Source organism: Phoxinus phoxinus (genome assembly GCF_949152265.1).
Source record: "Phoxinus phoxinus genome assembly, chromosome: 3".
In the NCBI taxonomy this organism is placed as follows: domain Eukaryota; kingdom Metazoa; phylum Chordata; class Actinopteri; order Cypriniformes; family Leuciscidae; genus Phoxinus; species Phoxinus phoxinus.
This window is the reverse complement of record NC_136878.1, coordinates 4,751,260-4,767,343: the sequence shown is the minus strand read 5'-3', so window position 1 is coordinate 4,767,343 and position 16,084 is coordinate 4,751,260. Positions and strand designations below refer to the sequence as shown.

General features: G+C 39.3%; 1 protein-coding gene across 1 annotated transcript in view; it reads left to right on the top strand.

The window, feature by feature from the left end:
* Positions 1-16,084, top strand: part of tnca (tenascin Ca) — a 67,848-nt gene that overhangs the window by 12,702 nt on the left and 39,062 nt on the right. The window contains exons 2-6 of the mRNA XM_079608237.1: positions 2,657-3,200; positions 6,406-7,812; positions 8,901-9,164; positions 12,771-12,886; positions 14,446-14,599. Of these exons, the coding sequence (XP_079464363.1) occupies positions 2,729-3,200; positions 6,406-7,812; positions 8,901-9,164; positions 12,771-12,886; positions 14,446-14,599 (2,413 nt within the window). The 5' untranslated portion in view covers positions 2,657-2,728. The remainder of the gene's footprint in view (positions 1-2,656; positions 3,201-6,405; positions 7,813-8,900; positions 9,165-12,770; positions 12,887-14,445; positions 14,600-16,084) is intronic.

Genomic DNA, 16,084 nt, shown 5'->3' with positions numbered 1-16,084 from the left:
ATTGACTGAATCTTCTGCTTTTAATTTACTGTATATATGATAGAAATACATGTTTTCAACATATAAGAACATAAATATCAGCAAATCATCATATTAGAGTGATTTCTGAAGGATCATGTGACACTGAAGACTGGAGTAATGATGCTGAAAATTCAGCTTTGATCACAGGAATAAATTACATTTTAAAATTTATTACAATTGAAAAGTTATTTTAAATGATTATAATATTTCAAAGTATTACTGTTTTTTGATCAAACAGATATAGCCTTTGTGACCATAAAATACTTTTTTTAACTGCTTTTCAATGGTGTTTCTGTATATATATATACACATTTATTTATTTACTTTATTTTAACATCAGTCATTTTAAATTGATTCTTTGATATAGAAAAGAATCAAACTTACTAACTCAAACTCAACCAAAATGATTGACAGGCAGAGAGCCTTTCTTATTGGCTTGTTTTCTAACAGTTCCCCTGACTCTGTTTAGAATGTACTTGTGACACAGGTGCAGGTGTGAGATCACATGACATATTTCACTGTGTTATTCCAAACCAAAGTCACTTACAGCACCTTTATATCAGAAATGTCATATCTATTAATGTGAATATTCAATATATCAGCCCTACTGGCAACAGGAAAGTGTGTCGATCGTTGAAATGAGCAAGCAAGCAATTATTAACATAATACAGGCCTGGACTCAAAGGATGTCATTAAAGTGTTCACAAATTATGCACATGCAAAAAAAATCATCTATTGTATGCATCTAACTTGAGGCACAAGGCTTATCATTGAACTGCTCAGTGAAAAAAATGGCGTTTGTAAGTGGCGCTCACACAGTAGAGACAGGAAGTCCCTCTCGCTGCGGTGGTGTAGGTCTGATATCTCTTTTGAATCACGCTGGGGTCCCGCAGTCAAGTTTTCCTCTCCGACTCACACACGCTCAGATATCTGAGACAAGTGGAGGCTGTACGGACATCCAGAAGGAGAATCAGATGAGTGTTCCCACGCTGCGGAGGAGACTCTGGCCCCCATCCACCATCCACAAATTACACTGCTCCAATGTCCAGATATGAAGTCATCCCAGCTCAAGTGTGCAGACGGGAAACACAGATTTTATTAGTATGCTCAAAGACTGTATTTTTAGGAATCTGGCAGAGTGTCTTAGAAAAAGAAAAATATGAATTTATGATTCAGCAATAAGGGTATCGTGATGAGCGGTGGACCTCATAGTCTTGTAAGATACAGTGGCAATCAATTTTGTTCAATAACTGGTGCAGACTTTAAATAGGCTTTTATTCAATACATGCATTGAATATATTGCCTATCAATATTTTATTACAGACACGTCACTTTACCCCTCGCATATTGCATATAAAATTTGTTGAAACAAGAATTTAAAGGTATAGGTCACCCAAAAATGAAGATACGTACTAAGGAAAGTATGAACATTGGTTATGTTGTCAATGTTTGCATTCTTTATGCAAATATGTTTTTTGAAATTGAACTCTCTGGCCCACCAGAGGACCGGGACCAAAGGCTGGAGGGGGACGTCCGAGAGCATGGATGTTCAGCCAAATATGACAATTTTGAGGATGACATTCCTCCAGGGTGTCTAAGCTTGATTCGTGCCTGGGTACGGTGCATCTTGCCTGGGATGCAGTTTCAGAAAACCAGCCTGTCAATTCCTGGAGGTTGGAGGTTTCATTCTTCCTGAGCTCCACAGCGGTGGAAATTGAATTCTCTCACCCAGCAGAGTGAGCCTTTGTGGGCCTTACGATGGACTAATGTGGCCCTGGAGCTTAGTTCTCAAAGAGCCTTAGTTCTCAAAGCCTCTAAAAAAAGTCAAGACTTCCAGGCAGCGGGCCATTATTTAAGTCATGCCCGGCACGGTGCATCTTGCCTGGGATGCAGTTTCAGAAAACCAGCCGGTCAATTTCTGGAGGTTTCATACTTCCAGAGCTCCACAGCGGTGGAAATTGAACTCTCTCTCACCCACCAGAGTGAGCCTAAAGCGGACCTCATGATGGTCTAATGTGGCTCTGCCTCAAGAACCACGTTGTCACCCAATCGCCAACACCCGACAGCCCGTTTTCTGCCAGTCTTTTACATGCGACTGCTCTTCAGAGGGCGTTCGAATCAAGGCAGCCTCCCTGGGCTGTCAGAGAGTACGGGTGTTTGGCCAAATATGGCAATTTGGACTCAGCTGTTTCTCTGAGGAGGACATTCCTCCCGTCTTATTTAAGTCATGCCCAGGACAGTGCATCTTGCCTGGGATGCAGTTTCAGAAAACCAGCTGGTCAATTTCCAGCACTCCACAGTGGTGAAAATGTAACTCTCTTGCCCACTGGAGACTTTTTTGTTGTAGTCAGTGGATGCCTTTTGCTGTGAAATTTTTAATTTACAATGCATTTTATTTCCGCGTAATAAAATAAAACTTATTGCTTTGCCTTTGCCAAATAATTTTGACAGATAAATACCTTATATATTATATTTATATATATATATATATATATATATATATATATATATTACCGACTCACACTTCAGATTTGATGGTGCTTTGAAAGGGTTTTCTGGCTTTTCTATTCATTCTAGGAATTGTAATGTCATTTTAAAATTTCTTATAACATGTTTTGTGTGTTGTCTTTTTCAGAGACATCACCACTTTGTCCAGACTCACCAGGCAGGCTTTCTTGCCCAGACAAGCTTTCATTAGTGCAGAAACATGTGGTCAGGCCGCCTGACTTTCAGCTGTTTGGTTTTGGCCACCCTGATGACTCTAAATCACGCCGGCCTGGTAAAAAAGATGATCAGGCACCGACGGGAAGCTCTGACGATTCCCGGCATACACAACGTAACCCTTCCGAACTCTTCCCAACCGGTCGTTTTCAACCACGTTTACAACATCAAAGTCCCGGGTAGCTCTCTGTGTGTGGATCTAGACTCTCCTGGTGGTTCGGATCTCGAGCAGAAGGATGCACCGTCTGGCTCAGAAGTAACAGACCAGACATTGGACGGCAGTAATCAGATTGTCTTCACCCATCGCATCAACATCCCCAAGCAGGCCTGTGGCTGTACAGGTGGACTGCCGGATCTGAAGGAGCTCCTGAGTCGATTGGAGATGTTGGAGGGTGAGGTGTCCACACTCAGAGAGCAATGCGGCACAGAGTCCTCCTGCTGCAGCGCGCAGGTCTCAGGTACAGGACACATTCAGATTTACTTCTCTATTGAGGGTCCAAAGTTTCACAGTGTTAACTGACAGTCAGATTTTAAGGGTGTTTTGTTTTAATGTTAAATGCTTTCTCTCATAATGCAGGGAAAAATATATGCCATTCATACTCTGATTCCTTCAAAAAGTATGAACACGATGCGTCACATTTAAAAGATGGGTCTTTTTGAGCATCCTGACCCCGATATAGCAAAATTGGCTCAATGGTGTACATTTGAGGATGGGCTGTTTGACGGAAGAGGTGGGAAAAACCAGTTTGCAAAGCCAGTTTAAAAAAAGTTCACAATTTTGCGATTTGATTTAACTTCAGAGACTGAATTAATATGAATCATAAAGAAAACATTGATTGATTTATTTTAACCTCAAAGACAGAATTAATCATGAGGAAAATTATTTATTTATCATTTACAGAATTAATCATGAGGAAAATTATTTATTCATCATTTTTTTCAGAATTAATTAAACTCATAAAATATTTTTGTTTGTTTGTTTATTTCTCAGATACAGAATATACATCATAAATAAATTTATTTATTTATTAAACCTCAGGGATATAATTCACATAAATCCTATAGAAAACAGTTATTTACTATCCTTATTTACAGAATTAATTTAATTCTTAAAATAATTATTTGTTTGTGTCTATGTGTGTTTGTGTGTTAGCATAGAGGAAAATATGTATTTATTAATTCGTTTATTTATCCATCCTCAGATACATAATTAATTAAAATCATAAATAAAATAATCAGTAATCTATAATTCACTATGTCTAATGCTAAAGTCTTCATGTGGCGTAATCATGTAACTGTTTGCAATATACTTTGGCAAACCTGCACAACTTATAAATAGGAGGTCATGGTGCTTTCAAATGAATGTTTACATGCCTCTTCCTTAGCAAATGCTATTTGGCAATGATATTTCCATAATTGAAAATTGCATATACGTATTATTATTATTTTTAAGTTTATTTTAATTGGGACAAGTATGTTACATAGGCTCATGTTACATACTACAACATTTTAGCCGAAGCTAATTCTCAATGTTTGTCCCTAATGGGCCTTTACATAAATTTAAACAATACATAGTTAAAATAAACATCATAATACAGTATAACACAATATAAACACAGCGGACAGTCAGTGGTCACATTTCTGACCTCTGATTAAAGAGTCTTTAAAGCTAGGGTCGGTAATGTTGGAGAGCTAGCCAGATTTGAAAGTAGCACCTCTTCTAAGCTCCGCCCCCTCCTGTCAGTGCTCCGTCCAAAGCTACGCCCCCCCCCACAAACATGAACGCGCATCCACATTTGGAGTCAGCTGCATGTACCTACCAGTGATGCACGGGTTGATCCAAAATGAGCGGGTGCCTGCGGTTACCCGCGGTTACGAGTCATCCAAAAATATTTTTAATGATATTTGGGTCGCGGTCGGTCGGGTCGTTTACCTTTGTAATTTATATAGTACTAGACACAATGTTCTATGAAATACATAGGTCTACACTTTATTGGCTGAATGCGCGAGGATGACGCACAAGCTCAGTCTGCAGATGAAAGTGGGAAATCCTTATTTACCTTTTGAATGTTTACATTACATTTATTCATTTAGCAGACGCTTTTATCCAAAGCGACTTACAAATGAGAGACAATAGAAGCAATTAAACTAGCAGTAGGACAACAGTATGTAAGTGCTATAACCCTTCACAGTACAATCCAAGTTTTTTTTAATTTTTTATAGAATAGATAAGAAAGTGTTAGTAGTACTGGATCAAGTGCTGCCGAAAAAGATACGTCTTCAGCAGTTTCTTAAAGATGGCTACAGATTCAGCAGCTCTGGCTGAGTTAGGCAGATCATTCCACCAGCAGGGAACAATCATGGTAAAGGTCCGAGAGAGAGATTTCGTGCCTCTTTGAGATGGCACGAAATCTCGAAGTTGGCACGAAATGTTGAGCGCGTTATTAACTTTTGAATAAATTATGTTTTATTAACAAGGTTCGGGAGGAACACGTTCTAATGATCAAGCAATCAAGTCACTCCAACCAGCTGTCATCAATCAGTAATCGACAGATCCACTCAATCAGCATGAGTAAAACCTATAAATATACGCAGTCAACTCAACCTTATTCCTCTACAGTTTTCAGCATCCCTCCACCACCCCATCTCCTCACACTTGCATGGCTATCTTCCTAACCAGAGACGGGGGGAGTACTCTGGGTTCGGGCCCAATTTCCGAGCTCGGAGCCCTCCCCCCGGACAGCACGCCAAATACTGAGCAACGCGTTGAACTGAGCAATGCCATTGTGCCATTTTAATAGGCTACTTTTAAACGCATATAGCTCAGTAATGTCAGTTTTATGTAGCCTATTTACTGAGAGGGGGCGGGATTTTTGTTGGGAAAGTCGGGGGAGAGACGCACGCGTCGATTAGACTGGATAAACACATGCAGCATCTTAATTGTTAAGAAAATGAAACGAAATAAATGAATAAATCAAGCCTTTAATACAAAACACTAGGCTATATCATACAGCATTCTGAAAAATGCGCACCCCTAGTTCCTCCGTCTATGGCCCATGACACGATGAGCATTTACTTTAGCTACTTTAAAAAACGCGGGTCAGGAAGCGGGTCGGGTACAATATTTTCTTTCTTTTTTTTTGCGGTCCGAGTTGCGGGCGGGTTAGTTGAAAACGTCGGTCGGGTGCGGGTTGTTTATACATTGACCCACGCATCACTGCTGTGCACGCAGTGGTGCTCGGGCACGAGACATGAAGGCATCTGATTGGTTCTTTACATTCGCACCGAATGGCAGTGATTGGTCAGAGTTTTTACTGTCCTACAGCTGCTACAGAGGTCAGATTTTTTTCATTCCTTTTTCTGAACACATAATGTATTGACTACTATCAGAATGGAAGGACCATTTCACCCAGTATAAAAAAAAATGTTTCTGAACAGGATTACCTACCCTAGCTTTAAGTTTGTGTTTGAAAAGGACCCAGTTTGACTCTCCTTTCAGTTCAGTGGGTTAACAATATATAAATAAAATGATGTATGTAGCTCAACCAGCACAGCATGGTGCCAGCAACAGGGAATGCGTGAACTGATCAAATGTATACCTTGATGTATACAAGCATCTGCCAAATGCATACATGTAAATATACGTATCTCCTGATTCTGCAGGTGCTGTAGGAACGAAGCCCTACTGCAGCGGCCATGGAAACTACAGCACTGAAACCTGTGGCTGTGTTTGTGCTCCCGGATGGAAGGGCCCCAACTGTACCGTTCCCGACTGTCCCGGAGACTGTAGCGACCAGGGCCGCTGCGTTAACGGAAAGTGTGAGTGTTTCGAAGGCTTCACGGGTGAGGACTGCAGCTTGGAAACCTGTCCGGTTGACTGCGGTGAGAACGGCCGTTGCGTTGATGGAGCGTGTGTCTGCAATGAAGGCTTCTCTGGGGACGACTGCAGCTTGGAAACCTGTCCGGTTGACTGCGGTGAGAACGGGCGTTGCGTTGATGGAGCTTGTGTCTGCAATGAAGGCTTCTCTGGGGAAGACTGCACAGAGTCGGATTGCCTCAACAACTGTTTAGGACGCGGGCGCTGCGTTGATAGTGAGTGCGTCTGCGACGAACCCTGGACTGGCTTTGACTGCTCCGAGCTCATCTGCCCGAATGACTGCTACGACCGCGGGCGATGCGACAACGGGACCTGTTACTGTGATAAAGGCTTCACCGGAGAAGACTGCGGGACGCTCTCTTGTCTGAACGACTGCTCGGGACGAGGTTTCTGCATTGATGGCCACTGTGTATGTGACGCTGGGTACTCAGGCGAGGACTGTTCCAGCTTGACCTGTCCGAATAACTGCAACGAAAAAGGACGCTGCTTTAACGGAGTGTGTATTTGCGACATTGGCTTCCTCGGAGAGGACTGCGGGAAGCTCTCATGCCCGGACAACTGCAACAACCGAGGTCGCTGCATAAACGGTCGGTGCGAATGCGACGTTGGCTTCCAAGGCCAGGATTGCTCAGAGCTCAGCTGCCCGAATAACTGCAATAATGTTGGGCGTTGCGTTAACGGGCAGTGTGTTTGCGAAGAGGGTTTTGGCGGCGAGGACTGCAGCATCAGAAGCTGCCCGTCGGACTGCTACGGTCGAGGCCAGTGCGTGGACGGGAAGTGCGTTTGCTTTGCAAACTTCGCAGGCGAAGACTGCAGTGAATTGAGCTGCCCGAGCAACTGCCTGAACCGTGGACGCTGCGTCGCAGGGCAGTGCGTTTGCGACGAGGGCTTCACCGGAGAGGACTGCGCTCAAAAGAAGTGTCCCAATGACTGCCTCGGACGTGGACGCTGCGTGGAGGGCCAGTGTGTTTGCCAGGAGGGTTTTGAGGGGCAGGACTGCTCCGTTCCCACCTGCCCTGGAAACTGCAACAACCACGGGCGCTGCGTCAACGGGAGGTGTGTGTGCGACGAGGGATTCGTTGGAGACGCCTGTGGAGAAAGAAGCTGTCCGAACGAATGCAAGGGAGTGGGCCAATGTGTGGACGGCCTCTGCGTTTGTGATGAAGGCTACATTGGCGACGATTGCTCTGAAGGTGATTCTTATAATAGCAGATATTCTGTTTTGTTTTTAATTTTTATTATTATATTTTCTTTTTTAAAGTTTAGTAGTTTCCTTTTTTTTATATATTTTTTTAATGTATATATATATATTGTTTGTATACTGTACATAGACAAAAAAATTAACTAAAACTATTAAAAAGCGTTTGTTGAAATAAAATAAATGTTAACTGGAATAAAATAAAATATAAAATACTTAAACTTTTTATTAAAACTAGTTGCTAAGGCAATGTTTCTCATTTTTCACATTGTCATTCACAATATTTTACTGTATTTATTAGGGTTGCACCGATACTTTTTCTTTATTATGCTTTAATTTTTTGTACTTGCCGATACCGAGTACCGATACCTTCATTTTTTTATATTTTAAAATATTGGGCAGAGAAACCAAAAGAATATGAATCGAGATAATCACTTAGCAAAGAGATTTTTTCTTCAGTTATTTTCATACCTAATTATGCCTGTTAAAATGTTTTGTAGGAGCTTCTGTTACTTTCTCTGTTTATGTTTTTGCATTATCATTTTGTATCTTTAATTTGATAGCACAGTGAATATTTATAGCTCCAGCAGGACTTAATGATCATTTTTTTTCTACTGGTCTGCTTGGGCCAGTGGTTCAAATTTTAAGATACCAGTGAAATATCACAATTTTCAGGTACAGAAATTGAATAAAGTAATCAAATGTAAAATTACACTCTATAGTCTTCACAGTATAAAATATAAATGAATCATTATTAAAGTTACAAAAGTCATTTAGTCAAGAGTAGTGAGTGATTTTCTCTTTGTCTTTTGTCGACAGCAGTGGGTGTATTATTATAAACTCATTTCTTGACTAACACCATATGTGTGCCTGTGAAATCCATTAGGTTTACATAGAGGACAGTTCATAAGAAACAAAAGATAATTTACTCTGTGTAGCTCGAATTGAAACCTCTCCATAGTTTGATTGGATGTTTCCCAGTCACCACAGTGGAAACATGGACAGTTTTCCGACCACTTGGCACTAAAGGTTATTCGGTCTCTCAACATCTGTGACGTAAATGAGCTTTAATATCTTTCCCAGTCTCACCACCGGAAGACCTGACCGTCACAGATGTAACCACAGAGAAGGTGAACCTCACGTGGAAGAACGAGATGCTGGTGACGGAGTTTTTGGTCACGTATATCCCGACGTCACCAGGCGGCCTGCAGTTGGACTTCCGAGTGCCTGGAGATCGCACGTCTGCTACCGTCTCTGAGCTGGAGCCTGGGATCGAGTACCTGATCAACGTTTATGCCGTCCTCAACAACAAGAAGAGCGTCCCAGTCAGTGCCAGAGTGGCCACACGTACGTCAACATTACACACACGTGCAATCACTATACCCACCTGCACACTTTGTGGTAAAACAAATGTTTAGGGACTGTTCGTTATTTATTTAAGGGGCCACCGGAGGAGTTTTGAGATCTATAGTCAAAAAAGACTTGACCCTCCCTTCGCCAGCAATACATTTTTCTATGACCCTCCAAAATGATTGTGAAAAAAGGCATGACCCTCCCCGATCATTTATTGATTAATACTGGTAATTGCGCTTGGCAAATATGTTCAGATATCTCTATGCCTAGACCTACACCAAACGTTCATTAAAAGGCTCCTGTACACCCGCCTTTTTCAAACTGGCGCAGCGCTGACTCGCGGTAGAAACTGCATGATTTGATTTGTTAAACATGAGGATTATCCGTCTGGCATCGCCGCTCACTCTAACATTAACCTAGATATTTGTTCGCTGTTCTTAGGCGCATAACCAAGTGTGTGTGCGGAGTGTGTAGCGCGCACTGCATGACATGGAGGCGCTGATGCGATCAACAGTGGAAACAACTTAAAATACTCTATTTATGGCCATACAGAAAAGAATAATGCATCTGTCGCAATACTTGTATTTGTGTAAACTCACAATAACAAGAAAACCTTTTGCTTTCGTAAAATAAAATAAAACAACCAGGGCGCGCTTTCATGGTCTCCGTGAACTGGAGCGCGTCAAAAAAAAAACAAAAAAAAAAAACAGAAACATATCGTAGGCTATATAGCATACTAGCCTCAAATATATGAAAAAAAAATATATATAAAGCTTGATATGTCCACTTTTAAACTAAAAAAAACAAACAAATCGAAAGCAAATATCATCTGATTATGTAATCCGTATGAAAGATGCATTTCTCTTAAAGGCGCACTTTACAGCGGAGATGTATGGAGACATGTTTGCAGCGGACACTGATTTAGAAAAAAAGAGTTTATTAATAAACAATTAAAATGCATCGTTATATTTAAATACATATTTATTAATAGCCTACTTTTGCGGCAAGATTATACATGCGCTTGAGCGCAGACTGGGCTATATCCCTTCATGCAGTAGGCTATAAGCAGAAATTAACGTGCGACTAGTCAAATATTTAGTATGGCAACAATACATTTACTATATTTGACATTATTTAATTAGTAAGTATCCAGCTCTTTACATTACATTTTTTGAGTTAACAATTAGGCTAGTTAATGAACTAATAAAATAATAGAACAAAGTTAAGATGCTAACTATAATTCTATTTAGCATGACTTGTTCCACCACGCAAATGACTGTTTTTAAGGTGACAATCTGTTTTCACATCTTCACATTTGAAGATTTACTGTATCTTGAAGATTGTTGTATTGTGTTGTATCTTCTGTTATAAAGATTGACATTTCGTTAATTAAAAAAATGAGCACATAAGGTTGTTAAAATGTTCTGTTAGATGTTCTGTGTTTACTACTTTTTAAATGTTGTATAATAATATATCTAATTAAGATATATTAACAAAAAAAAAAAGTATATATTATATATAAAACATAGCCTAGGCTATATAAAATAAAAAAAGGTCCTCATTGGTTAATTTTGCCTGGGGCTCCCACTCAGTGTTGGTTCGCCTCTGTCTTGCGATGAATGGGGCTGTTTACACCTGGCCACTTCATGCGTGTTCTGTGATGGGATAGCTATCCGATCGTGAAAAAATGCCCTCTGAAACGCATTCGAGACGGATTTGAATCCGATCGCTCAAACCACTTCAGGGGAGGTCTGGGCCACATTCCCGACAAAACTGGACAAGTGTAAATGCATCTGGTTGTTGAAACCACATATGTAAATTGTACTCCTCCCAAAAAATGCAATAAAATAAAAATAAACGTGAGCGTGTTATAGGCTATATGTCATGTTATAGCCAGACATGACGACGCTACTGCAACACGCATCACTGCAGATGAGCCAACGTGCAAACTATTTGAAGAATTGAAGATAGGATTTAAATCCGTTTTGCAAAAACGCATTTATGCGACCACACCAGATGTAAATGGAATCGTTTTGATAAATCAGATAGCTATCCGATCTGAGAAAACGCATGAAGTGGCCAGGTGTAAACAGCCCTAGCACGCGTTAGGCCTATTTGTGTTTGTTTTCAGACATGATAGCGACGTAGGCTACATCACATGCAGCGGTAGAGTTACACTCACAGGACACTGCTTGTGATTAGCAATCACAAAAGTTTATTATTTGCTCGTGGTAAACATTTCATTGGCGTTCTGTTCTTTTTCTGAGCGCGTGCGCACTGTCAAACAGCACCAAACTGGACTTGATCTTTCCATCTTTCGCGTCTGATTTTTGTTGGGTCAGACCCATCTGCTAGCTATGGGGGGACCGAGACTGAGAGAGCTACATGGAAAAATATGCACAAAACAAGCCACTTTGAAAGTTTGTTGTTTTTATGAATACAAAAGTTGGGTGACCCTCCCCCTAGACTAAAAAAAGTTGGATGACCCTCCCCTCAACAAAGAATAAAAAGGCATGACCCTCCCCTATTTTCCTCCGGTGGCCCATTCCATAAATACCGAACGGTCCCTTATATATATATATATATATATATATGATTTTTTCTAACACTGGAATTCCAGATGCGTTCTCTTGCAGTTCAGTATTCTCATAACCAACATCTATCCAATAATACTAATAACTAGTTTTTTGTCTTGTTTTCCAATAAAATAAAAAAATAAAAAAAATCTGAATCACCTAAGATGCAAAAGTCTGATTTAGGAGAAAAATGTATCTCATATTTTGTCTTTGTCAGATTGTTTTCATGTTTTTCATTAATTTGGGAGTACAAGTTATGAATCCTGTCAAGAAAATGGCATAATTCACTCTAAAAAGACAGTAATTATTAAAGAAAGTTTGCCTTTTTTTGGGCTGTTAATATTTTTCATCATTATTACTTGAAAAATAAGGATTTTTTTAAATATTATCTTTTAATTTGTAGGTATTTTTTTATTTGTATTTTAATACATTTTATTAATAATACTAATACAGTTATAATAATATAATAAATCATAGAAAATAATATAATACTATTCATATTTTATGAATTACTTACTTATTATTTAATTCCATAATTAATTAATTAATATGTTTTTTATAATTATGACAGTTAAGCATTTCTTCTCACCCCAGTTCTCATCAAAATTACAATTTTATTTTTTTATTCTCAATACAGCAATGTTTAATGTAAAAGATTATAAAATATATATATATGTATAATGATATTTGTTGTACTGCTTTCAGTTTGTAATTTTCCATGTCACTTCCTCTTTCTATTGTCATTTAGCTGATTCTTTTATTCAACGCAGCTTACAGTTCACAAATTATAAGGATCATTAAGAAACCCTTGTAAACCCAGAAACATCTTTAACACAGACAGTAAAGTTGGTCAAAACTTTCATTGCACATGCAAAACTGTCCAAACCGCATTAGGAAATAATCCATTGAGCCACTATACATTTGCACATGTAAACCTCTTATATCCAGGCACTGAACAACACTGCTAATACACTGAATGAGTGTCATGATAGTCGGCTAATAAACATGTGCTGTTTCCCTGCAGATCTCCCGCAGCCTGAGGGCCTGAAGTTTAAATCCATCACCGATACGTCTGTGGAAGTTTTGTGGGACCAGCTGAACATTCCTTTTGACGGCTGGGAGCTCAACTTTCGTAACACGGTTAGTGTCAATGAGAGATAATGTTAAAGGCTTTTTTCCCTACGCATTTACCTGTATATATTTGGCTGTTCAGACTAAAAAAAAAAAAAAACGGGGGTGGAAACTTGACTCAGAAAGTACACCAAAAATATATATTTTTGATGCCTTACTAGGCAAAGGTATTTAGGTCAGTGTCATTAACTTTGTAAAAACATCTTCTCAGGACATGAACATTTTTTGAAAACCACATTCTTTAAAGCACAGGGCGAGAAAAGTGTTGAAATATCTTGAAACACTGATCATTTTAATAACTTGCTGTAAAACTAATAGTAAAAATGTATTTCTGTACCAGCTGTTAGAACATAACATGTCAACCTTTAGGTCAGCAGATTTACTGCGGTAAGTTGTTCACACAGCGGTTTATTCCTAAACGCGGTCCTAGGTGCCAGGGTTATACGGTCATGCGGCTGCTTTCAGAGTCTCTCTCTCTCGTATTTAAAACAGAGTAATGGACAATTTAATCACTGTTCATTAGTAGTGATGTGAATGGGCATTTTCTCCATTTGAGTCAGAGTTACAGGCGGCCATGAGCTCATACACTCATTCAAGGAGCCATTAAAAAGAGCCATCCTTGAACCATAAAGTCTCCATTAAGACTCACTTTAATGGTGCTCCAGAAATCCCAGATGTTTGAACTTACTGCTCACTTTCAGTTCTGTTGTTTCATGCCACCAGCATTTAGGAAACTGTCAACTTTTGCACGACACGTTTTCTCTGTCAAATCATGACTGCCAATAACAGGGGTATAAATATAGACTCACAGTTGGACTTTTGTGACTTTTAGTACACGTCTATTAGATTTGAGGTCAGCAAGTTCAGTGGTTTTCAGCCTTTTTGACTCCAAGGCTCCCCATTGTCTACAACAATATTAGAAAAACCCATTATTGTTTTTTATTTTATTGTACTCAAATTTCTTAGATCTTGGCATACCTAGAAATACTATATTCATTATAAAAATGCCCATGGAGTTATGATATTTTCTGAATTAAATTACTTTTTTTTGGTATGTTTTCCAATATATAAAAAAAATCTGAATCCTTAAAACAAGATAAATTCACCTGAGAGGCCAAATTGCATGACACAAAATGTACAGTATCTCATACTTTGTCAGATTGTCAGAATTTATAACTCTCATGACATCACTCAAAAGCCAAGACAAAAAAAAAAAAGACTGAAAAAATACTAATTATGAAAAAAAAAAAATTGCATGTGGGGAAAAATGAAAATATTAACGCAAATATGTTTTCGTTAAAAAAAAGATTTTTCGGCATCATTATTTTCTTGATTTTTATTTCACCCTTAAAAATTATACCACCATATATCCAGGTTTTTGAGGGTGTTAAAATGCTTATTTTGATGCTTGTTTTGTCTTATTTTTTTTATCTTTAAGCCCCCTTGGAAAATTTCTGAGGTTCCCACTGATCTGGATTTTAGCATTTACTAAATATATGACAGGTTTTGCAGAAACAATCATGACTAAAGGAAGCTAAATGCATATTCCTCTGTCTTGTCCATTACAGAAGGAAGAAAACGGGAAGATCGTGAACAACCTGACACCTTCCCAGACCAACTTTGAGCAACCAGGACTCGGGCCGGGACAGGAATATGAAGTCACTTTGTCCGTCATAAAGAACAACACCAGAGGACCCGAAATAAGCTCGACTGTAGTTACAAGTAACGCACCTTCTCTAAACCTCTTGTTTATTGTCTGTGTCATGATCCCATTTCAATATTGTAGTAAACGTTGAAGGCGCCGCTTTTGATCCGTGCTGTAATTGACTGGAGAGCTTGGCTTAATCTACATCTGGGAAACGACTCTAAAGTGTCGGAGGTCAAAGGTGAAACTAGCTCAGCAGTAAAGAATTTGAAGGCTTGCTGTTTGGAAAGGCCAAGAAGAATAGGGGCCATCATTTAACCATATTAAACATCCAGCGTGGGCTGGGCGGCAGAGCTTTAACAGCCCAATTCTGTGCTCGACCGTGAGAAATTTGGAAGATCCATGTGTCTGGGTTGACATTTACAGCCTCCACGATAACAGCCAATAAGGCGTGTTTTGGCTTCAAAGGCCCCTGGTTTCTGACAGTAGTTAGTGTAGATCCCCATTTTACTGCCTGTAAAGTGCTCAGATTTCTAGATCTGGAGATATGGTGAGGTCAATCCATTTATGCTGAAATGTGCTCCTCAGTGCATGAAAGAATTGTGTAGGCATTGACAAGTTTATAGTCTAGTTTATTCATTTGAATTAACCCATAACACGACATATTAAACTGCAGTGTGCAAGTTGTCCTGCAGCATTTGATTTGATTCCTTAAATCATGTGTCTTGCTGTGGGAGAGGTGTATATTCAAATCATATAAATAATAGGGGTGTAAATCGGACAGTTCATCACGATACGATACGATATCGATTCTCTCAGCCAGCGCTACGATATTTGCAGATACCTCAAAAAAATTCTGCGATACGATTTGATTCGATTCAGGGCTATATCGATCGATTAATCGATATTTAGATATTATGTGCCAAGTGTACACAACCAGTTATGTTTATTAACTAACTATATATCCAAAAATATATAGCATGAAAGTTTTAATTCAACTCTTTGAAAATTGCACACCGTCTTGAAAATGTTTCAGGTTTATTTTTCCTTTTACGCCCCGAAGAAGATATCACGGGTTCATCAAGTTCGTTGAAATCCAACCTCGATCACTTTTAGTCAGCTTTGACGAAACTCCTCTCAGCTAGCGCGTCTTTTCAAAGTGACTTGTCACCTGACCTGAATACTGCGCACTGATTCGCTAAAACAGACTTTTCGGGTCTTGTCGTTTCTGCTGTAAAACATGAACTCGCGATGCCTTGACAGTGGAAAACACCGGCTTTTGTGACACAGGGTTCAATCAATCTTTTCAGGCATCTAGTTCAGCTGAGAAAAGTTACGTGAGGATGTGGAGAGTGTCAAAATAAAGGTACCGTATATCGATATTTTATGTGTGGCATCGATGCATCGTATCGTTAGACGTTTGATCGATGTATCGATCCATATTGATGTATTGTTACACCCCTAATAAATAAATACATATATACATGACGGTAACGGTAACACTTTGATAATAGACAATAAACTGGCACAGGACTGCAAACACAAGTGCTGCATCTGAAATG